At 45.3% G+C, this 24,794-nt stretch overlaps 1 protein-coding gene across 6 annotated transcripts in view; it reads right to left on the bottom strand.

Moving 5' to 3' along the window:
* LARGE1 (LARGE xylosyl- and glucuronyltransferase 1) overlaps nucleotides 1-24,794 on the bottom strand; it is a 611,943-nt gene that overhangs the window by 433,590 nt on the left and 153,559 nt on the right. For 5 of the 6 annotated variants that reach the window (XM_086401204.1, XM_086401203.1, XM_086401201.1 and 2 more), the window contains one exon: nucleotides 21,021-21,208. In XM_086401204.1, coding sequence (XP_086257330.1) covers nucleotides 21,021-21,126 — 106 coding nt within the window. In that variant the 5' untranslated portion in view covers nucleotides 21,127-21,208. Of the gene's footprint in view, nucleotides 1-12,621; nucleotides 19,400-21,020; nucleotides 21,209-24,794 lie in introns of those variants that run through there. The other variant, XM_086401205.1, reaches the window with a different exon arrangement.

A 24,794-nucleotide genomic window follows, 5' to 3' on the forward strand; every position in this document is an offset into this window, starting at 1 on the left:
TTTTATTTTTTTTTTTCCATATTACCTTTTTTTTTTTTCCCCCCCTAGGAAAGACGGTTGACCCTGGAGTCCTAGTTCACCTCCATGCTGGGCATCACCAGTTCAAGTGTCCCAACATCCAGGTGGGAGCAGGTCAGGGGTGCTGACTGTCAGATATTTATTCTGCTCTCTGTCCCAAACCAGCAAACGATCGCCTGTGCCACCCCTGTTTTGCTTCCAGGCCTCTCCACCCGAAACCCACTTGCTCCCATCAAAACCTGGAGTCATCTTTGATTCATTCCACTTCTCACCTTCACAGCCCAAACATCCCCCCAAGATGCAGAGGCTCGGCCTCCAAAACCTGTCTCCTCATCTCCACTGACACCATCCAAGTTCAGGTCACCTCACTGCTCACCTGAATGAGTACAGCGGTCACCTAGCTGGAGGCCTGGCCTAAATTCTTATGCCCCTTCAGTCATTCTCCACAGACACAAGACTGTTTGGAAACACACACCAGGCATGTTTGGCTGGATATAACCACTAGAGTTGTCCACATCCTGCGCTCTGAAGCTATGACTAGATTGACTTACAGGATTTTGCAGGTGTGATTAAATTAATGCACAGCCTGAGATGCAAAGATTACCCTAATTATCCAGGTGGGTATAACGTAATCATAAAAGTCCTTATAAGGAGGAGGCAGGAGGATCCAAGTCAGAGAGATGTCATGATGGAAACAGGTTGGGGTGATGTGACGGCTGGCTCTGAAAGTGGAGGAAGGGACCAAGAGCCAAGGGATGCTGATCACCTCTATAAACTGGAAAAGGCAGGAAAGGAAACAGAGGCCCTGGAGGAAATCAATGCCACAGACATATTGATGTAAGCCCAGTGAGACTGACTCGAGACAACTGATCTCCAAGCTCTAAGAATAAATTTGTTGTTTCAACAGAAGGAGAGTCTGGTTGTGACCATATGTTACAGCAGCCACAGAAAACTAATACACATAGCCATGCCTTCAGCCTAGACTCAGGCAGACAACCTGTGGACTTTAGAAGTGTCTGACCACCTCTCAGTGGCCTGTCCACAAGGTGTCTGCCAAAGTCCCCAACCTCATCTCTGACCTGTATTTTTCTGCTCATCCACCAGAAGTGTTTAGCTCCAGCAGCTTTTCCCATACACATCCAGTCCCATCTAGCCTCTGAGCAACTATGCTTGCTCCCTTTGCTGGGGTGTTGTCCCCACACAGGTGGCTCACAATTATACTCCAGGTATCAGTGCAAATATCACTTCATCAAAGTCCTTCCTCATTACAACATCCAAAATGGTGCATGCAGGCATCATTTTCTTGTCTATAAGTTAACTTATAAGCTCCATGGGAACTGGAGTATTTCCAAAGTACTCAAGTGTGCCTGAGCTACATTAAGCAGGTCCTCAGTGATGTTTCTTGAGTGAATAAGTACATGAAGCTTATGAAATCAACACAAGACTGAAGACCCTGCTTCTCAGTGCCTGGAGGTGGATGGATAGCACAGGGAAGAGTGATCACTGGGGGTTGGGAAGAATAAGGCTTGGGGAAGAGCCCTGGGAGGGCAGTGTGGCTTGAAGCTGGGGTTTGAAAGGTGGGCTGGAGCTGGGAAAGTGAAGGTGTGAGCTCAGGTCCCGAAGCTACTCTCCGAATGATGCAATGAGGCGTGTAATAAATTCAGAAATTCTCCTACGGCGCTAAATACCTTCACCATCTATCCCGCAGACCTCAGCTGTATTCAGAGGGAGGAGACATTTATCTTTCGACTTCTATCCTAGCTCCTCGTGTGGACCAAAAACAGTTTATTTCCAAATGCTTTCCCCATTTCTAGAAAATGAAAATGGACGCAATAGGGGAGCCCTGGGAAATTACAATCTGGCAATGAAATTCCACCTGTCCTGGGAACTCTGCTCAATGTCATGGGGCAGCCTGGATGAGAGGGGAGTTTGGGGGAGAATGGATCCATGTATACGTATGGCTGGGTCACTCGGCTGTCCACCTGAAACTATCACAACACTGTCAATTGGCTATAATCCAGTACAAAATAAAAAGTTTAAATAAAAAATAAAAGAAGAAAAAAATTCTGTCCTGTGTCAGGCCAGCTCACCTTTGTATGTCATAGTTTCCTTCATGATATATTCCATCTGATCTCCAGAACCACTTTTAGAGGAGGTCAGGGCAGACAGTATCACTCCCATCCTACAGATGAGGAAACTGAGTCCTTGTCGTGCCACATTGCTGTTTGGTGATGAAGTCCATTCTAGGCAGTAATGACTTGAAAGCTTGGATGAGATGTATTCAGCTTTCCCAGATCCACATTTTCTCTAAGAGGAAGACAATGCTATCCTCGCTTGACCCAGAGCTGCTGAAGAACTAATGAGAAAGCCCTGACACTTACGAGCCGAGTGACCCCGAGCCATCCACTTACCCACTCTCTGCTCTCATTTTGCTTTTTCCATTATGCGGCCATGAAACCAGTCCGACTGCATGCAGATGAACCCTCTGCTTAATATTTATTGGCCAACAACCATGTGCCAAGAGATTTTCTTATGCTATATTTTATTTGCAATTACAGATCTGAAGTTCATCGATAAATGACCTCATCAAAAATAAAGGCAATAAAAAAAGGAGTAGGAATTTACCAATATACATCAGCTGCCTGCCTAAATCAGTGATGAGACCTTCACATAAATCTGGATGGGAGATAGGGTGGTTTCCATTTATATATGATAAGACGGAGGTTTAGAAAAGGGAAGAGACACGCCTGGGGTCACACAGCTGCTACACGTGTGGCACAGAAACCCAAAGCTTTCTGGCTGCAAAGCCAAGTCCTTCCCAACTCTGACCTGCTGTCCTCACTCCTGGGAGGTGATCTTCCTCTCCGACAGGCACTGGAGAAGCTCAGAACACTTGGGACACCTTTGAATTTCCCTTTCACCCAGGCTGTTTCACTCCTGTGTCTAAATCTCTAACTTCTGGTACCTAATGACTGGTATGGTGCTCAGAAGAGAGAAGAACTTCATGCAGGCTACTGTTCAGAACAGAAAGGAAGGGGGACAAGGTGGCAGGGAGGGAAGCAGGAGGCTGAGCATCAGCAGTTAAGAGCAGGGCTCCGAGTCTGACAAGCTGGGTCTGCATGAACTGGCTCTGTGACCAGGGGAGGCTCCTGCACGTGATCTACAAGAAGGAGATGATGGAGACGGGGGCTGAGAACAGTGCTGAGAGCAGACGCTGGCCAAGATCCTCCAAAATCACTGCAGATGGTGACTGCAGCCATAAAATTAAAAGATGCTCACTCCTTGGAAGAAAAGCTATGACCAACCCAGACACCATATTAAAAAGAAGAGACATTACTTTGCCAACAAAGGTCCATCCAGTCAAAGCTTTGGTTTTTCCAGTAGTCATGTATGGACATGAGAGTTGGACTATAAAGAAAGATGAGCACTAAAGAATTGATGCTTTTGAACTGTGGTGTTGGAGAAGACTCTTGAGAGTCCCTTGGACTGCAAGGAGATCCAACCAGTCAATCCTAAAGGAGATCAGTCCTGAATATTCATTGGAAGGACTGATGCTAAAGTTCCAATACTTTGGCCACCTGATGTGAAGAACTGACTCACTGAAAAAGACCCTGATGCTGGGAACGATTGAAGGCAGGACAAGAAGGGGATAACAGAGGATGAGATAGTTGGATGGCATCACCAACTTGATAGACATGAGTTTGAGCAAGCTCCAGGAGTTGGTGATGGACAGGGAAGCCTAGTGTGCTGCAGTCCATGGGGTCACAAAGAGCTGGACACAACTGAGCATCTGAACTGAACAGTAAGGACAAGAAGGGAAGAACTGCCTCACAGCCAAGAGGAGACCACCGATGTCACCTGGGAATGGAACTAGTGAGGAAATGGAGAAAATACACAAGTCCAGGGTCTCTTTCTGATTACTACATGTCCCTGAAGGATCTGGAAAGCAAGGCAGAGATGATTTGGGGCAGAGAAGTGGATCAAAGGGAAAAGCAGACTCTTTTCTGCTCAGACAGGCATCAGAGCAGGACTCTCTATGAAGAGAGACTGGTGAGAGAGAAACAGAAAAATTTCATGAATACTCGCTCCCAGAGATGCTTACTTACCCGTTCCTTCATGCCACTCACTCAGTGTTTACCTAAAACATGAGAGGAAGTCGTGTGTGAGATGCTCCTCTCTCTCCTGACCTGTCTCCCTCACAGTCACCCTGGAACCAGCCCTGGGGGTGCCCTGCCTCTCCAGGCATGAAGGTGTCTGCGTTCATTTCTGGACTGCTGACATCAGGAGTCCTGGAACCCTGACTGTCTCCAAGTCTCTCTGGAGCAAGCCAGGCAAGCATCCTGGGGACCACAAACCACAGGTACAGCTCCTAGGAAGGGAAGGCGAGGGCCCAGTTACCTTACTGCTCAGGACAGGCTGACCCTCACCTGTCCCCGAGGATTGCGTCTAACCAGCCACCGGGTCAGAGGCAAGCAAGGAAAAGGCATGCTTTGAGAAGTCGGAAAGGTGAACACAACTGAGTTCACTGAGCTTACAGAAGTTTGAATCTAGTATCTTTTTCAAGTATATGTGAAGGTTATACTTGGAAATGACCAACTTTTCCCAATCACCATGGAGAGCGCAGCAAGAGGAAAGAATTTTACTTAGCAAAGAGGAAGATCAATAATGTCAATTTAAGGACTTCACTGGTGGACCAGTGGATAAGAATCTGCCTGCCATTTCAGGACACACGGGTTTGATCCCTGGTCCTGGAAGATTCCACATGCTAAGGGGCAACTGAGCCTGTGAGCCACAGCTACTAGAGACCAAGTGCTGCAAGTATGGAGCCTGCAGGCTACAACTCCTGAAGCCCATGCACCTGGAGCCTGTGCTCTGCAACGAGAAGCCTCCACAATGAGGAGCCCCCACCACAACTAGACAGTGGGCCCCACTTGCCACAACCAGAGAAAGCCCACGCACAGCAATGAAGGCCAGTGTAGCCAAAAAAAAAACAAAACAAACCCTGTTTTTTTTTTTTTAAAAGTTATGTCAATTTAAGAGGTAAACAAAACCTTGGAGAGATCTCAGTGAACACGGCTGCGGGGTTAAATCTTTTTCTTTTTTAATGCCTTTTTTTTTTTTTTTTTCCTATTGTGGTAAAAGTCACATAACATACTTTTTCAACCATATTTTACTGTACAGTTCAGCGGCACTAAGGACATTCACATTGTTTGTTTGCAACTCTCACCATCATTGGATTTTTCTCCTTCCTAAACGGAAACTGTCCGCATTAAACACTAACTCCCCGTCCCTCTCCCCATCCCATCCCTGGGGACCCTGGCACATACCAGTGTACTTTCTGACTCTATGAATTTGATTGTTCTAGGTATGCTCGGGTTAAACCTTATCACCTACTAGCTCTGGAAACTTGAGCTGATTATTGAACTTTCCTGCGCCTCATTTTCCTCATCTGCAAAATGGGACTATCAGTATCTACCTTATGTAGGGCACTTCTGAAGGACACACAAGTTAATACAAGTCAAAGATTAAATGCTCCATAAAGAGCAGCTAATATTATCCTCGTCTCTGGCACTTCAATGCCTATTAAGCATCTACTTTATTCCAGGTATTGTGCCAAAGACTAAGGATTCAGAGATGACTACAGAAAGGCGAGGCCTTGCCATCTGAAGGTGTAGAAATCAGAGGAAGTACTAATGACAATTTATCCAGAGTTCATTACGCGCCAAGCACTTTTCTAAGTAATGCACACTATTAGGTCTATACAACCTAGGAGGTAAGTTATGTAAGTGAGGTGCGATTCAACACAAGGGATTAAGAGAGGCACGAATGATAGATTGGCTGAGGATAATAATATCGTCCTCAGGAACCTGGCGTGAAGACTAAGACTTAAATGTCGAAGGCGACAAAGCTGCTTTGTGAGACAACAGCAGGCCCTCCATCAGCGCTGTCATCACCAGCCTGATTCCACCTTCTTAAACCCAAGCCCTGGAGGCCAGGGCCTGAAGAGAGGAGAAAGATCACCCACCCAGGGGTTTCAGCTGATCCAGGTTAAACTTCCCAAATGGGCCAGAAGGTAAGGATCACCTGGGGTCGTTGCTAAAAATGCAGATACGGGGGCACCTCCCCTGCAGACTCTGGTTTAGCAGACCTAGCACAGGGCCCTGACGCTGTGTTTCTCCTAAGCACTGCCCCAGGGTGGGATGAGTTGACTGCATGTTTGACAGATGCCTAGGTGATTCTTTAAATTTCTTTCTTTTTGGCTACGCCGGGTCTTGGCTGCTGCATGGGCTTTCTCTATAAATAGTTGCAGTGAGCCAGGGCAACTCTCCAGTTGTGGTGCTTGGGCTTCTCATCGCGGTGGCTTTTCTCGTGCAGCACGGGCTCAGTAGTTGTGGCACACGGGCTTAGTTTCCCCACGGCATGTGGGATCTTACCGGACCAGGGTTTGAACCTGTGTCCCCTGCACTGGCAGGCAGATTCTTAGCCACAGCACCACCAGGAAAGTCCTGTCCAGGTGATTCTTATCTGGCAATTCTGGAACCAGAGAGCCAGGTGACCTCCTTCTAGGCTGGAGGAGGAAACACTCTCAGGTTCCTTCAAGGCAAGCAGCCAAAGCATCACTTGACAGCCCCTGTCCAGACCATCTTATCAAAAACACCTTCTTCACCAAAGCTCCCCTGCTTTCTGTCTGTGGTGCGGATCACCACTCAGCAGACTATGAATTTATGAATCATCTCTCTTTCTGCCCTAGAGAGTGAGCTGCACGAGAAAAGGGGGCATGCTTGTGTAATTCACAGCTCTGTACCTAACATCCTAAAATAGTGTCTGATGGTGTTAGTTGAAGGAATGAACCACCTTGGAGGAGTCACCTAAGGGTTCTGAAGTTCGATCACCTCATCTCAGAAATGGAAGATCCCCACTCCCTGATGGGGTAATGGGAGGGTTATTTAAATGTATATGGGAGAGCTCTGGTTCAACACCACCCTGATCCCTACCCCAAATAGCTACTATTGGTTCAATGCAGCAACTTCCTTCTGAGGCATCAGTGTAAGCTTCAATCCCAGCACTAGCTCTGTATCAACAGGAGAATTCATGATGGACAGGAGACGGGGCATGGGGTGCCCTCTGCTGGGGCAAAAATGACAAATACCCACTGTCTGAACATCCCACTCTAAAAAGAAAAGGAATCTGGCATTGTCAGGGTTCTTCCAAATAGTGTAATCTTAACACTCAACTCTCTATTCCTTAAACAATTTGCTTCAGACACATAGTCAGCACATAGAACCTGGCTGAACACAAAGTGATTCTAAAAATCTATGCTAGGCACAACAGATTCCTTTTCATCTGCAGTAGCAGTGTTAGTCGCTCAGCCGTGTCCGACTCTTTGCAACCCCACAAACTGTAGCCCGTCAGGCTTGTATCCATGAGATTTTCTAGGCAAGAATACTGGAGTAGATTTGCCGTTCCCTTCTCCAGAGGATCTTCCTGACCAAGGGATCAAACCCAGGTCTCCTGCATTGCAGATTCTTTGCCATCTGAGCTACAGGGAAGATCAGGATAGAAAACCCCTATTCAATAGGAAGAAGTACTTCCCACTTTGGAGGAAACCATTTGAGTTCAGAGAGGTTAAGTCACTCTATTAATGACACACAGCATTTAAGGGGAGGTTTGGAATTCAGAGTGTGCTGATTTAGCCACAGCCCCCTGAGAAAAATCTTCAGAGAGAAAAGTGATTTCACTTTGCATCAGAGGATGGTCCTTTCCTTTTTGTGACTCTTTAAATGTGTGTGAAATAATTTTCTCCAAACATGGCTGCTGGGTCCACAGTGAGATGCTGGTGTGTTTATGACCATGGCTGAGCCTGGCAGGCTACAGTCCATTGGGTCGAAAAGAATCAGACACAACTGAAGCAACTGAGCACACACATATACTATGTCTCAAGAGTCTCCCTGTCCCCTCCCACCTAACCTGCTGCTTTCTAACTGCAAAATGCCTGGAAATATAGATGGATAGGACATAAATAAATGGACATTCACTCTTGCCTTCACTAAAAATGAAGACATGGATATCAAGCAGTGAGATCAGGTCTTTTCATTTTATTAAGGAAAGCCAGAAATCATGATTTTTTATGAGCCATCTTCAAATTTTTTAACTGCTAATAACAAATTCCAAAATGATATAAAAGCAGTCAGCAGGCCAAATGCAACACACCTGAGCGGTGGTTCCAATTATACCACCGACCGAGGCTGTGAGTTTAGTTCATTAGATCACATGCTCTAGACCTCAGGTCCCTCAATGAGCCTTATTCATATCAGGTGGGTGATCTTCTGCGTCTTTCCCAGAATGACCTTAGGGCTTCCCAGGTGGTTCAGTGGTGAAGAATCCGCCTGCCAATGCAGGAGACACAGGTTTATCCCTGGGTCAGGAAGATCCCCTGGAGAAGGAAATGGCAACCCACTCTTGTATTCTTTCCTGGGAAATCGCACAGACAGGGGAGCCTGGAGGGCTACAATCCATGAGGCTGCAAAGAGTTGGACAAGACTAAGCACCTGAGCATGCACACACAATGACTTTCCAACATTCTAGGAAAATTCGAGAAGGGGAAAAAATACTCACTGCCATTCCATAGTATGTACTCAACTTTACCCTGTTAACACCTGTATGAGCTACATAGTACATTCCCCTTCTCATGGAGGAGAAACTGACCAGCAGTGATATTAAGCAACTTGTCATCACTGATTTAAGTGTCACCTGTCATTTATGGACACCTCCCCTCCACCATCAGCCCTTGCTCTAAAGTCCTTGGGCAGTTTTCAAAGGCTTGATCTGTTTGGGTTGTAAGCCTGACTAGATTCCTACTGTCCTTTTGTGCTCTTAATTGTATGAGCCTATGGCAGAGACAAAATGCAAATTGCACTGAAGGTCTGATTGAATTTTCTGCTTATTATTGGCTTATAATAATCTTGCCAGCCACAGAACATGGTCTGCCTTCTAGTCTAAGATGGCCCTGTTCCCTCGTCACAGGGTTTGTCTTGTCCTTGTCTAGAACTTGGGCATGTTGACTTTAAAATGTCATCTACCAGTTATTTCTGTATCTACAAGTTACCGGGAGAGCAGTGTGCAGGGCCTTTACAGGCACGGCCTGGGTTCCAATGCTGCCTCCATTACCCGCTGGCTAGGTGAACTTGGCCAAAGAACGAAACATCCCAAAGCCTGTTTCCTCATCTATAAAATGGGAAAGTGTTTGGAGAAATAAATGAGATTATGTATGTAAAATACCCAACACAGCACATGGCAGACAGTAAGCCCGAAGTCCAAAGTTAACCTGAGCCAGCTGGGAGTCAGTAAGTGACATTAGCAAAGACCAGGGGCTTGTTCTTCTCCCTTTGGCTCTGTGCATAGAATGACACAGGGACAACCAGGGAGGGTGGGGACCATGGCAAACTGAAGCATCGTGCACTGTGCAAAGGAGCAGCACTAAGCTCCAGTCAATGGATGCGTGCAATGTGGGTCCAATTTGCTAAGATCTTTCCACTTTATTACTTAAGCCAGAAATCATGATTTTTAAGTGCCATCTCCAAATTTAACTATTAGTAACAATTCCAAAATGGTAAAAGCTCTCAGCAAGCCAAACCCAATACACCTGCAGACCAGAGGCAGCCAATTTGTTTTAACAAGCGATAAACAGAAACAGTGTTCCTGCATGGAGAATTCCATGGATAGAGGAGCTTGGTGGGCTACAGTCCATGGGGGTCACACAGAGTTGGACACGACTGAGCAACTAACACACAAACAGAAACTATTGCTATTGCTTCCATTATAGTTACAGTTTAAATAGTACATAGCCTTTTCATGTTTTCTATTCCCTATAACACAATAAAAGTCTTCTTTTCCAGGCACCAGGGCTTTATAAAGATGCATTTTTGTTGACTAAAGCAGATAGGACCATTTATCCAACGTGGTTTGGTGTCCTTGATATGAAATAATACCATTTTAATATTAATTGGAGCTATGTTATTGCCAGAATTCGGGTAGGAATACTGGTCGTGTTGCAAATGGATAAAAACACTTTCAGAATTAGGGTTTTATGAGCAAATTTCAGAACTCGAAGTCAGAGCTGTGATCAGACTCTCACAGGGAGAATATGTGTCCAAATGATGAGGTATAGCATGAAGGAAAAATGGAAATGCGGTTGCACAGAAATGTTAAACATCTATCCCCAAAGAAAAGTCCCATGCTTGAAAAGCATTTGAATTTCAAAATTAAACAGTGACATAGATTTGTAAATTGCAAAAGTTAATAAAACCCCTCTCATCTGAAAAGAATGCAAGATCTACACCATCTTTTCAAATTCAGGTACTTATTTAACAAAGCCTGCATAGGTTTTTTATTAAAAACACACACACACACACACAGGAAAATAGATCAATGAAAAACTGGATGAACTGTCAAAGTGAACACATCTGTATTATCATATAATCAGAGGTTAAAAAGTAAATTCAATTATTGCCAGCACACAAAGTCTTTTAGTCCTGCCCCAGTCTCATCTCTATCCCTAAGTTGACTGTTTGCCCGTATAATTGAAATCATACAGCATTTATTCTTTTGTGTCTGGCTTCTTTTGCTTAACACCATGAATAGATTTTAATTGTTCTGCTATATTTCACAATATGCCACTATTGATGTGTTTATTTTTACTGTGGACAAGCATTTACACACACCCATGTAAACCTCTTCTTACTCATCTTTTGTGCCGATATAGACACATTTCTCTTTGGTAGATGGCTGATTTAGGTAGGTGATAGGTTTAGGTGATAATACAAAGAGCAGCCCAAATAGTTACACAGTGGCTTTTATTTACTTAAAATTGATGTACTCAACCATCAATAGGTTGATGAAATCCCCCTCCTTTTGTTAAATTGGTATCTGAAACTAGAAAATAAACCATTTTCAGACAAGAATCCTCAAAGAGCAGAAGTTCTGAGCCTTTCATTTCAGAAAACCTTAACCTATCACTGGTTACTGATGAAGCACCTATTACAGACAAAGTATTAGTGTCAAAATCGAACAGGCAAACACGTCTAAATACAATGCCCTTTTTCATGAGTGCTAAGTCCTTCTAGACATTCATGTATCCAAATGATTGAAGTCAAAACTCCTGGAGCAGGATAAGATGTCTTTATGAGAAAGTAGATGGTACAACCCCCCTTTGCTTTGTCTCTAAAGATGATGATGATGGAGGGGATGCAGGAGTAGAGGACTGCACGGGAGGGGTATGGAGGACCACATAATGGTTCCCCAGTTATGTGCACATCCTAATCCCCACAACCTGTGACTATGCTATTGTACATGGCAACAATGACTTGGTGGATGTGATTAGATTAAGGATTCTAAGATGGGACAATTATCCTGGATTATCCAGATGGGCTCAACATAATCACAAGGGTCCTTCTAAGAGGGAGGCAGGGGGGGTCACAATTGGAGAAAGAGATGTGACCACAGAAGCAGAGGTCGCAGTCAGAAAGAATAATCTGAAGATGCTACCCCTCTGGCCTTGGAGACGGAGGAAGACGCCACAAGCCAAGGGAAATGGCAGCCTCCAGAAGACGAATGAGGCCAGGAAACGGTTTCTCTCCAGGGGCCTCCAGAAAGAGCCAGTCCTGGCAACACCCTGGCTTCAGCCCAACGAAACTCATTTTGGATTTCTGACCTCTGAAACTGTAAGACAGCAAATCTGTGTTTGAAGCCACTACATTTGTGGTAACACACTACAGAAGCCACAAAAAATTAATACAGGGGGCTGCTGGGGCTCGTGGAAACCAGGTTTCCTGACGCCTCACCCAAGGCTCTTGCTATGAGCTCTTCCAGGAGATGCAGCCAACTGACTCTTCAGGGTCATTTTCTCCACCCCAGCAGGACCACTGATAGTATTTTAAGGTTAAAAGCTGGGTATAAGGAAAGTAGAGGTCGCCTTAGCAACCATCTCACAACCAGATAAAACCGTGGACCTCGATAGACTTGGGCTGCACTTTCAGATTCCAAGACCCTGAAGACATGCTTTTTGGTCTAAGGTAAGAACCGCTGACACACACAGCCCCACTGTGCCCTGTGCCCAGGGCACCACTTGCAGCCTCTTGTACATTCTCATCCTTTGCAGACTTTTGCTTAAGCTCAGCACTAATGCTATTAAGCCCTGGCTACAAAAGCCCTTCATTTCTGATCTTTTTTTTAAGATCAATAAAACTTTTATATTACACTTCCTATTTCATTTTGCATTCAGCATCCTATGTTCTTATACCTCATAATATCCTTATTAAGTGATACATTGGGGCCATCGGCAGGAAGGCAAAATGGTTTGGCTGCCATCAAAGCTGCCACACAGCCCAGCCTCCGGGGCTAATGAAACCTTCAGCAAAGTATCCACTAGCACCTTGTCTGAAATTCACAAACCTCCTGCATCAGGTCCAGGCTGAAGGATGGGGCAAAGGAATGTGGGGCTGGGCAAGTGGTTATGTTTGGACAAGCCCCCACCTCCCCTACCCCACTGTTCACGTGCTCCATGGTCCCCCATAACGAACAAACAAGGAAAATGCTTTAACTTACAACTCCTTGGTTCTCACTGCAACTCTTCAAAACGGCCAAATGCCAGGACCTCATTTTCTCCTGTTGAAATTTACAGTAACGACTTGCAAACCATTCATTTCAAGAGGAGCTTGTGTTGATAAAGAGTGCATGAACAATGAGGGGAGGCTTCAGGAATGACAAACGTGGGTGCCGGCTGAAATCAGCCAGGAATTAATATCCTGTGCCCATTCATGGTACTGCTTTTAAACGTTCTAGGTGCTACACCGCTGAAAGCATCTGCTTTTAAATAACCCCCGCAACCCTCACTGGCCCGCCTCCCGTGACCACAGGCAGTGCCTGTGCGGAGCTAGTAATAAATGCTCGGAGGGCACCATGTGTGAACCATTTTCTGAGTGGCTGAAAAGCACCCTTCTCCACCTGCTGATAACTCAATAGCAGCTGAACGCCATCTCCTTGATGGTCAGAGAAGAAAGAACCACTCCCATGCCCACGAGAAAAGGCGATTCTGGCAGAAAATAATAGGCAGGATCTAAATTCAAAGAGAGATCCGTTTAAGCAGAACCAGTCAAGTCCCAGAATTAACATCCCTACCAGAAGGCAGGTGAGGTGTCCAGTGCCATATCCTGAGGTCTCAAAATCAGAGATGCTCAGAGCACCAGGAGAAGCCCTTGTCTACACAGGCTCCTATGTGCGTGCATACATGCTAAGTTGATTCAGTCACGTCCGACTCTTTATGACCCTATGGACTGTAGCCTCCCAAGCTCATCTGTCCAGGGAATTTCTGCAGGCAAGAAAACTGGAGTGGGTTGCCATTTCCTTCTTGAGGGGATCTTCCCGACCCAGGGATCAAACCTATGCCTCATTATGTTTCCCGCACTGGAGGCAAGTTCTTCACAACTAGCGCCAACTGGGAAGCTACATGGGCTCCTGCTGCCCTTAATAGCAGAATCGTTTCTAGGCAACATTTACAAAGAATCGAGCAGAGTGATGCCCAGGCTTTGGGGATGTGATAATCAGTAAACAGTCTGTTGTCTCAAGAATTTCATACACAAGTGCCTAGAAAGACACCAAGCAAGCAAAATATCCCTTGGTGAGTTTTGTCACAGAAGTTTTAAGACAGGATCAGACATTAGGAGAAAGTGACGCTGAATACGGGCACTAAAGGAGCAGGCTGGGAGGAAGGGTTGTGGAAAAGAGAACTGTATCCTGGGCAGAAAGAACAAAGAGTGAAAATGAAGACGGGTTTTCTCAGGATGTTTGATGAGGCGTCCTCACCTGAGTGAAGACAGAAATTATAGACTGAGAGAGAAAGCCTGTGAAAGACCCCAGCACCATGACAAGGAGTCTGCCGTTAATCAGGAGGCAACGAAGAGAGCTGGCAACACTCAAAGCCTGAAGAGCGCACGTTCCTTTGCTCATTCATGCATTCAGCAGTTATCCCGGCACACAGTAGGTGCTGGAGATGGAAGAATGAACAGGGTAAACCACTTGCCTCCTGATGCTTACAGTCAGTAGCTGCTGTTCAGTTGCCCAGTCGTGTCTGACTCTTTGCAACCTCATGGACTGCAGCATGCCAGACCTCCCAGTCCCACACCATCTCCCGGAGTCTGGCCAAGTTCATGTTCATTGCATCGGTGATGCCATCAACTATCTCCTTCTCTGACGCCCTCTTCTCTTTCTGCCTTCAATCTTTCCCAGCATCAGGGACTTTTCCAATGAGTAGTCTGTTCACATCAGATGACCAAAATAAATCAAAAATGTCATCAGATGACAAAATAGTCAATAGAGAAATACAGTCAGTAGAGAAGACAGCAATTCCAAACACAAGAAAAACGAAGTGTCCTGAGTATGAGGGAGGGAAAAGGACAAGGAGTTAGGGGTGGGGGCTGGAGCAGAGGAAGCCAGAGTTAAGGTTGAGCACCCTAGTTAAGGGTGAGGAGCTCTCATGTTTACGCTGAGACAGGAGATTCTAAGTTGGCCAAGCAAAGACGGGAGGGGAAGGAACAGCATATCCAAAACCCAGAGGACACAGAGCATGGAGGGAAGTCTAGCTTGGCTGGACAGGAATGCGAGGAGGGTGTGAGGACATGGGGCTGCAGGGCAGATGAGGAGCAGAGAGGTGCTGTGACTGAGGGTGGAGGAGATGGGTAGGAGAGCCAGCTGCTGCATCAGACCTGACCCCAAAGGATGAACGTGGACAGCAGAGCCAGTGCATCAGAGGTGGTGAAAGCGGGGGAAACAAAAGACACAGCTGCATGAGGCCAAGATCAGATGTGACAGGATACGGCAACCAAGGGAATGACAAAGGAAGAGAACAAAGGCTCCAAAGCTTAGAGCCTGCAGCATGGGTAGCTGGGGATGTTAACCGAGATGGTAGAGGAACACAAGGTGTGGGAGGACATGGAGTCAGTAGTGTTTAGGAATTTGGGGATTGAAGCATCAGCAGAAACATCCCTGATGGGCATTCTTAACCAATGGTCACCTGGCTTTTGACAAATAGCTCCAGGAAGGAAGATTTCAATGCTTTCCCAAATGGTGAATTCTAACACCTGGCAAAGGAGTTAGAAGAGGTATTCTTTCTTACATTAAGAAAATGCCTGCTTCCCCATAACTTTTATGCACTGATCCTGGATCCACATGTGTGCGTGTGCTAAGTTGCTTTGGTTGTGTCCGACTCTTTGCCACCCTATGCACAGTCATTTGCCGGGCTCCTCTGTCCACGGGATTCTCCAGGCAAGAATATTGGAGTGGGTTGCCTTGCCCTCCTCCAGGGGATCATCCCAACTCAGGAATCAAACCATGTCTCTAGATCTCTTCCACTGGCAGGCAGGTTCTTTACCACTAGCGCCACCACACTCCAGAGCAAATCACAGTAAGACTTTTTCCTCCTCCTGTCCTATTTCCCATTAACTGGAGAAGATTCTGGTCATTTCCAACTCATTCACTCACATCTGATGCTTAGAATCATAGACATGTAAAATGTTGTGCCCCAACAGGGGAGCTTCACTTTTATAACATCATTTCAAGCAGAAGGAGAAGAGAAGCATGATTATGCCCCAAATTACCAGCTACTCTGAGTTGACTTTATAGTCTGAGACCCTGACTCCCTCCCTTGCTCTCTCAATATATCATGATGTTGTGTGTAATCTGACTCCAAAATCATATTCTATCTAAAAGCATCCACATCTCAGGAAGAGTTCTAGGCTCTGCTCTCAGGAGATCATCCATCGAAATTAGACAGGGTTGAGAAATAAATAAACCCACATAAACTCCGAATTCAGGCAGCAACTCTGTCCCTTATTTATGGTTCCACTTGCCTCGAGACAGAAAACTCAAGGGTGTCAATAAATGGATTTCAAAGTTGTTATGTTTAACTACAGAGAAAAGAATGTCTCTGCAGGCCCTTTTGGAAGTGTACTGATGCCTGCGGCAACTGGCAGGAACTCCAAGGAGGAAATTTTTGTTTCTGAATAAACATTCAGGCTTTTCTAGAGTCTCAGGATCTCTGGGTTAGGACCAGGCAGGCAGTTCCCCCTGTGCAACTGCCTTGATGATCACCCTTCTGTCTGCACACCTCTCATCTCTCCCTCCCAGGGCTCCTTCCCTCTCATCCCAGCACTGGACAGAATGACCCTTATTATGATGATCTTGATATCTGGCTCCCTGCCACATCCCTCCATAGATTCAGGGACTGTCAGAGTAAGCCCAATCTCTATTTCAGATGGTGGCCATTTGATTGTTTGCTGAAGCTGGTCATATACACCTGGAGCCTCTCTTTCTCCAGGGTAAATAGCCCCATTCTTTCCACTATTTCGTACAAAATAAAGTTTGAAATGGCACTGTCATTCACCTAGATTCTTCTAAATGTGCTGACTTATCTAGATTGCTCTCAAAGTGTAGCATCCAGAAATAAATGCAGTGGCCCGGCTATGGACTAACTGATACCTGGTAAAACAAATGTGTCACCTTCATCCTCCTAGCTAGAAAGTTGAAGTGTCAGTCGTTCAATCATGTCTGACTCTTTGCGACCCCATGGACTATAACCCGCCAGGCTCCTCTGTCCATTGAATTCTCTAGGCAAGAGTACTGGAGTGGATTGCCATTCCCTTCTCCAGGGGATATTCCCGACTCAGGGATCAAACCTAGGTCTTGCTTCTGTTAATGTATCTGGATCAGTCATTTCAGTTGCTCAGTCATGTCCGACTCTTTGTGACCCCATGGACTGCAGCATGCCAGGCCTCCCTGTCCATCACCAACTCCCAGAACTTACTCAAACTCATGTCCATTGAGTCAGTGATGCCATCCAACCATCTCATCCTCTGTTTTCCCCTTCCCAGCATCAGGGTCTTTTCAAATGGGTCAGCTCTTCGCATCAGGTGGCCAAAGTATTGGAGTTTCAGCTTCAGCATCAGTCCTTCCAATGAATGTTCAGGCCTGATTTCCTTCAGGATGGATTAGTTGGATCTCCTTGCAGTGCAAGGGACTCTCAAGAGTCTTCTCCAACGCCACAGTTCAAAAGCATCAATTCTTTGGTGCTCCGCTTTCTTTATGGTCCAAATCTCACATCCATACATGATGACTGGAAAAATCATAGCCTTGACTAGATGGACCTTTGTTGGCAAAGTAATGTCTCTGCTTTTTAATATGCTGTCTAGGTTGGTCATAACTTTCCTTCCAAGGAGTAAGCGTCTTTTAATTTCATGGCTGCAGTCACCATCTGCAGTGATTTTGGGCCCCCCCCCCAAATAAAGTCTGCCACTGTTTCCATTGATTCCCCATCTATTTGCCATCAAGTGATGGGACCAGATGTCATGATCTTAGTTTTCTGAATGTTGAGTTTTAAGCCAGCTTTTTCACTCTCTTCTTTCACTTTCATCAAGAGGCTCTTTAGTCCTTCTTCACTTTCTGCCATAAGGGTGGTGTCATCTGCTTATCTGAGGTTATTGATATTTCTCCAGGCAATCTTGATTCCAGCTTGTGCTTCATCCAGCCCAGTGTTTCTCATGATGTACTCTGCATATAAGTTAAATAAGCACGGTGACAATATACAGCCTTGATGTACTCCTTTTTCTATTTGAAACCAGTCTGTTGTTCCATGTCCAGTTCTAAATGTTGCTTCCTGACCTGTATACAGGTTTCTCAAGAGGCAGGTCAGGTGGTCTGGTATTCCCATCTCTTTCAGAATTTTCCACAGTTTGTTATGACCCACACAGTCAAAGGCTTTGGCATAGTCAAGAAAGAAGAAGTAGATGTTTTTCTGGAACTCTCTTGCTTTTTTGATGATCCAGCAGATGTTGGCAATTTGATCTCTGGTTCCTCTGCCTTTTCTAAAACCAGCTTGAACATCTGGAAGTTCATGGTTCATGTATTGTTGAAGCCTGGCTTGGAGAATTTTGAGCATTACTTTACTAGCGTGTGAGATGAGTGCAACTGTGTGATAGTTTGAGCATTCTTTGGCATTGCTTTTCTTTGGGATTGGAATGAAAACTGCCCTTTTCCAGTCCTGTGGCCACTGCTGAGTTTTCCAAATTTGCTGGCATTTTGAATGCAACTTTCACAGCATCATCTTTTAGGATTTGAAATAGTTCAACTGGAAGTCCATCATTTCCACTAGCTTTGTTTGTAGTGATGCTTTCTAAGGTCCACTTGACTTCACATTTCAGGAGGTCTGGCTCTAGGTGAGTGATCACACCATCATGATTATCTGGGTCATGAAGATCTTTTCTGTATCTGGATCATCCAACCCCTATTTAATGCAATCTATCTGCCAGTCTAATAAAAGTCCATGGGCACAGTCACTCCATCAGCCAGAGCTGGACTAGAGAGCATGATGCTGGAAAGAGACCTTCAAGTTGATATCAACCCATCACTAAGCACAGCCAGATCTGAGTTCTCCACAACCCAGACCAACTTCTAGTCTCCCCTCTTTGGGGAATTGCACCATGTACCCTTAGGGACCACCCTTCCCCAGTGTCACTTCACATGCTTCAGGGAACTCTGGTCTAGAAATAGCCACAGAGCTCAGAGATGCCCTCATTCGCCTCCCCCAACCACAGTAATTGCTCTCCAGACCAAGAGGGACCAGCGGTAATCTAACCAGAGGTGATGCTGGAGAATTATGGGGGAGGAATCCCCCTCTTTCTACAAGGGACTGGTGAGAATAAATTGTTGGCCAAAGTTTTCACCGGAGAGGAAAAGCTATCCTGAAAAGAACTACAGCAGAGAAAAGTAGAGCAAAACAAAGTAGGGAGACAGAGCTACAAAAATATCATTGGAGCCCCTGGATCCAACCCTACCTGAAGCCGAATTTTTCCTTTGAACTTATTAGTTTCAGTAGTCACCAAATTCCCTCTTTGCCAAAATCATCTGGAGTTGGGTTTCTACCAATGAGCAGAAATCAAAATTGTACAGCTTCCCTCACACATCCAGAAAGGTCATGTGACACCTTGCAGGTTCCTGTTTTCCCACCCAAAGTCTCCCCTCACTGAAGCCCAGTCCACAACATGGAATTGCAGTTAAAACCTCCTGCTCTCAAGTCCAATCAGCCCAGGCCCCATCTTGACTGGCTTTGGGCCCCTGGGCATATCACCACAGCTGATCTTCCTAGACCTCCTCATTGGAACCCACCACACAGGATTATTGTGAAGGAGGAGTTAATATGCGTTAAATCCTCACAACAACGCCAGGCATGTAGAAATGCTCAGAATATTACAGTGTATGTTGTTGTCATTATCATTATTGCTGCTATACCAGTGCTATACTCTTATACCAGTCTAGTCATCCTGTCAAAGTCAACGTTTCAATGTGTTAAACCTGTACCGGCACTAATGCTCTTGGCTTTCTTTCACAGGGTTTCTGCCATCATCCCTGGAGAATGCTTCCTTCTTCTTTTTTCTACTGCCAATACCAACTCACCATCCTCCCTCTGATCTCTTTACCAAAACTTAACCATCCACGGCCATGGCATAATCCATCACCCACAGCCAGGGCATAATCCACTCTATCTAGATGCTTAGGTGAAAGCTCTATCTGCCACTCCAAGGAGGTCTGGGGACAGGAAAGGGACAGGGGTGTGGTATTAGGCCCTTCCCTGACCTGAAGGGAAGAGTTTAAGCTCATTGATATTCAGCCAAGCAGATTCAGGGCAAATCTCAGAAAGTGAAGTGGAACTCCTAATTAAAAGGTAGCCTTGAGCTGTCAATACAATTATGCATAAAGGAAATGTTTAAAAACACTGTAGTGACTTTCTGGAGACAGATTTTCACTGGAGGTGTGTGTGTGTGTGTGTGTGTGTGTGTATATATATATATATATATACACATTTTTTTTAAAGTCAAGTTTGGGGGTAAATATAAAGAAAGTAGGCTCTTCAATACTTCCATTCCTTCCCTTCCTGAAGCTTAGAAAAGCATCTCTGATACACAGAGCGTCGCACTACATTAGAAACTCCTGGCTAGAAGGATGGTGCGTGCATCTCTTCTATGGATTTCAGGAAAGTGGCAGGGAGGAGTGTTTGTTGTTTGCTCAGGAAGGGCATCTCCTTTGCTGAACCTCTGTACTCAGCCCATCAGCATCACCACTCATCTTCTACAATCAGCCCACCTGATGGCTCTGACCACCCTATCTCCCAGCCCTGTGAGCTTGCCTCATCTTAAGGAGTTACCAGGTACAGCAATGTATAGCAATCACGTGTTAACCTATCTCCTCCATGACACTCTGAAGGTTCAAATCTGTTTTCACCAGATTCCCAGCACCTAGTTTAGCACAGATGTTAAACAGTTGCAAAATGTTGGCTGAACAGATAAGTGAATGAATAGATGGAAGAATGCATGAAACATTTGACTCCATAAACTGCATGAAGTAATCCCTGCAGGACCCAACCTTTTTCCCATTATCAACACAGCGATCAGCCTACAAGGCTGGTATCTGACATTTGTGTAACCTCCACTATACTGCTGCATCCAGAGGCACCTTATTTTTATCTTTGTATTTACCTTTTTCTCCTCCCATCACTGACTCCCTCCAGTTTCCTGTGTATGTGCATGCTAAGCAGCTTTAGTCATGTCTGACTCTTTGCAACCCTATGGACTGTAGCCCACCAGGCTCCTCTGTCCATGGGATTTTCCAGGCATGGAGGAGGTTGCCATGCCCTCCTCCAGGGGATCTTCCTAACCCAGGAAAACGAAGCCATGTCTCTTATGTCTCCTGCATTGGCAGATGGGTTCTTTACCACTAGCACCACCTGGGAAGACCCAAACCTATACAAATCTTTCCCTGTGATGGGGCACCAATATTCCACTGTTCAAAAGAATGAGAAGTTGGGATTAGAAGACTTGGGGCTTGTTCCGAGGACTCCAGGGCAGCCAGTGTTCCTTCTTCCCTCCACCCCTCTCCCTGTGGAAAAGCTTCCTTCTTACCTTCAAAGCTTCCAGCAAACAGGTAAAGCCAGGTGATGGCTGGGATGCAGAGCAGAGTCAACGAAGCAGCCAGGAATTTCCGTCTCCCTCTGCAGACCCCCAGCATCCTCTCAGAAGTGGCAGTCCCTAATCCCAGCACCGTGTCTCTGCCCCGAGCGTGGCGTCCTCAGCCTCCCTCATAATACTTTCTGGAAGGAAGAGCAAAGAGGAAGGGCTGAGTTCTTAGCATTGTCAATGGATGCAAATTGCAAAAGAGAAACATCCTGCAGATCCTGAGAGTGGTTCAGATCATCTACAACTTCATCCCAAGAGATGATGCTGTAGTCTTGCAGTCTACCCAAACTGCAAGAGTTCTTTTTTTTTTCTTTCCCTTGTTTTTAATTAATTTATTTTTTAATTGAAGGATAATTGCTTTACAGAATTTTTTTGTTTTCTGTCAAATCTCAAAAAGAGTTCTTTACAAAATAAACAAATGCAGGATGAAATGAACTGTAACAGACACCCCCCACTTTGTTTCTCTCTCTCTCTCATGCATATATATACAGACAAGTACACAGGTGAGTTTTGAAGCCTGGACTAACACTTATTAAAAAGAGTACCTAGTAAACATCTTGTAAGTACCAAGCACTAAACAAGGGCTGCATTTTCAAAATTGACCAAAACAAGGGCTGGCTCTAAAAGCACAGTCTAACAAGAAAGACCAACATCAGGAACCCCAAGAATGTGATGACTGGGATTTTTTTTTTAATTTAAATTTATTTATTTTAATTAGAGGTTAATTACTTTACAATATTGTATTGGTTTTGCCATACATCAACATGAATCCACCACAGGTGTACACGTTCCCCATCTTGAACCCCCCTCCCACCTTCCTCCCCATACCATCCCTCTGGGTCATCCCAGTGCACCAGCCCCAAGCATCCTGTATCCTGCATCAAACCTGGACTGGCGATTTGTTTCTTATATGATATTATACATGTTTCAATGCCATTCTTTCACAAACCAGTGAAGCTGATCCATCTGTGTTTGGTCAAGAAGGCAGAACAGTCCCCATGTTCCAGCAGAGAGAGATGCAGAAGGCCCATCAGGCTGATGAACAACACACTCAAGGGAAAGGAGACTGGAGAGGCCCCAAGATCATGGTCGGGAGGCTGCACCTCAGTCACTGTGGAAAACCTAGAAACATTCCACAGAGGCTGTCTTTACAGTTTTACCCCTTTCACAGGGAAGATGTCCAGAAAAGCATGAAACAATTCAAACAGGAACAGATTGGAGAGGAGAAGACAGACAACCTACAACCAGCCTGCAGAGGGACAATTGTAGACCACGCAGAAGGCTGGTAGAGAGAGGACCAAAGAAGAGGCAGAAGGTCAATTCAGATGGACTAGAGGGCCCAGGATCTTTCACCCAAGTACTTGACCAGGAAGGGACATGACTTATTTAAAAAAAATGTAAAAACCAGCAGGTCATACAGTCTCATCTCCTCCCAAGTCCTAACACGGACATCACATACTGGCTGAAAGTGAAAAGTCCACATGGACACAGGGCGGACAGGCACAAAAGCCTGCAGATTCCTAAGGAAGGTATGGCCATGGAAGAGCTGATTTGAATGTTCCCTTAGATGTATCCCTTAAACCCTACGGGACAAAGGTCTGGTTGAAGTGTCTCCTTCCCCACCACCCTTGGTGCTTTCAGAAGGCAGGTGCCCCCTCCGACTCACCTCATATTCACTAAGACTTAGCCTACTGCCTGTCACCTGCAGGGCTTGCTGACTGTCTGTTGAACAAATAAACAAAATTGGATCCTAACCAAAGGCGACCCTCTCAAGCTTCAGGAGTCTTTGTTAGCCAAGTTGTTGGCAATGAACACCTAATGGAGTCAATCTCAGCTGTTAAGGCCAAGCTTTCTTCTGCAACCACTCTGATGGGATTTCCTGAATGGCTCTTTCTAAAAACAGATCAAAGACCACAGGGCTAGAGGGTGTGGATGAGGAAGTAAAACCTGAAAAAGCAAAATCTCTTTAAACAAGGAGAATGTTGACTTGAGAAGTCCCTCTTAGGGAAGTTTTACATTCTGAAGCACAGGAAACAAACCCTACATACAGACTGCTAGTCATTAAGAAGGAGGATGGCAGATATGCTGAGGATCTCTCAGGGAGAGGGAGTGTTGGCAGAGGCTATGCAGTTAGAAACATCTGGATGCAAATCTGGGTGCCACACCTGAAGAGCTGTGACCTTAGCAAGTCCCACTTCTCTGTGCATCGTGTGCTAAGTCACTTTAGTCATGTTCGACTCTTTCTGACCCTATGAACTATAGCCATCAGGCTCCTCTGGCCATGGGATTGATTCTCCAGGCAAGAATACTGGGGTGGGTTGCCATGCCCTCCTCCAGGGGATCTACCTGACCCAGGGATCAAATCTGTGTCTCTAACGTCTCCTGAATTAGCAGGCAGATTCTTCACCATTAGAGCCACGGGGGAAGCCCCCTCTTCTCTGGGGATGCTTCATTTTTTTCCTCTCTAAGATAAGCAACGTCTTCTGTCAAGGAGGGTGGTTATGAGTCTTAAATGAGAATGCTCTAGAATAAGTGACTAGCAAAGTGATCAAGCACCTGGCAGAGGTGACCCTAACCCCCTTCCAAAATGCCAAAAAGCAGCCTTACTTCTATTATTATCCCTTCACCGGCCACTCTCCCCCACCCCCAAAGAGCTTAGTTTAAAAAAATAGATCTCAATCAATAGGTCTTGCCTGACATTCCACAGGGGTGTTTTAAACCTGAAAGACCTGCCTACTCAATTCTCCTTCAGGTGGGTGTCTTGTTTAGTTGCTCAGTCATGTCCGACTCTTTTGCGACCCCCTGGACTGCAGCCTGCCAGGCTCCTCTGTCCATGGGATTTCTCTGGCAAGAATACTGGAGTGGGTTGCCATTTCCTTCTCCAGGGGATCTTCCTGACCCAGGGATCAAACCCACGTCTCCTGCATCAGCAGGCGGATTCTTTACCACTGAGCCACCAGGGAAGTCCCCTTCAGGTGATACCATTATATTCAAATCACTTTTTTCTTTTTTTACAGTTCACTTAAGGTAAAGAAAACCAACAGTAAATAGCACTTCTTATCTGTCAAACACTTTCCTATGTTTTTTACCTGTTTAACTCTTAAAATAACTTGAGGTAGGTATTAATACTATTTTTCCTCCCCATTTTATGGATGAGAATACTAAAATCCAGAAAGATGAATTAACTCGCCAAAGGTTACACACATCTGGGGCAGAGACACCTCAAGCTTTGCTCTCCTTAAATAATTCATTCTATCAACTCTGCTGGGGGGCATTTTCTTTCTGATCAAACCTAAATCCTTCATCTTGAATCTTATGATTATTTTCTTTCCCAGGGTCAAACCTATCACCATTGTTTGCTCCCATTGCACACACACACACACACACACACAAAGGTTAAATAGACAAAAATATAATTGGAAAGCTATAGAAAAGTTGATACTTAGGGAAAAGATGGAACATATATGGAGCGGAACTCAAGTGGCATTAATATTTAAATAACATTTTTTAAGACTCTTTATAACACTTATTTTCGTCCTCTCCTCTCTCCATCTGCAGAAGTTAATTTCAACTGGCACAATTTGTACAAAGTTTTAGAACCAAGTCTAGGGTGGTTTGCATTTTATGATAACACTGGCATCTGAAATTAAACCCAGCAGGTAAAAAATATTCCTTCATGAATTTGACTTTTAAATGACACCTCTGTGCACTAAAAACACA

This window comes from Bos grunniens, chromosome 5, assembly GCF_055505025.1.
Source record: "Bos grunniens cultivar Pamir isolate PY7600 chromosome 5, Bosgru_T2T1.0, whole genome shotgun sequence".
Lineage (NCBI taxonomy): Eukaryota > Metazoa > Chordata > Mammalia > Artiodactyla > Bovidae > Bos > Bos grunniens.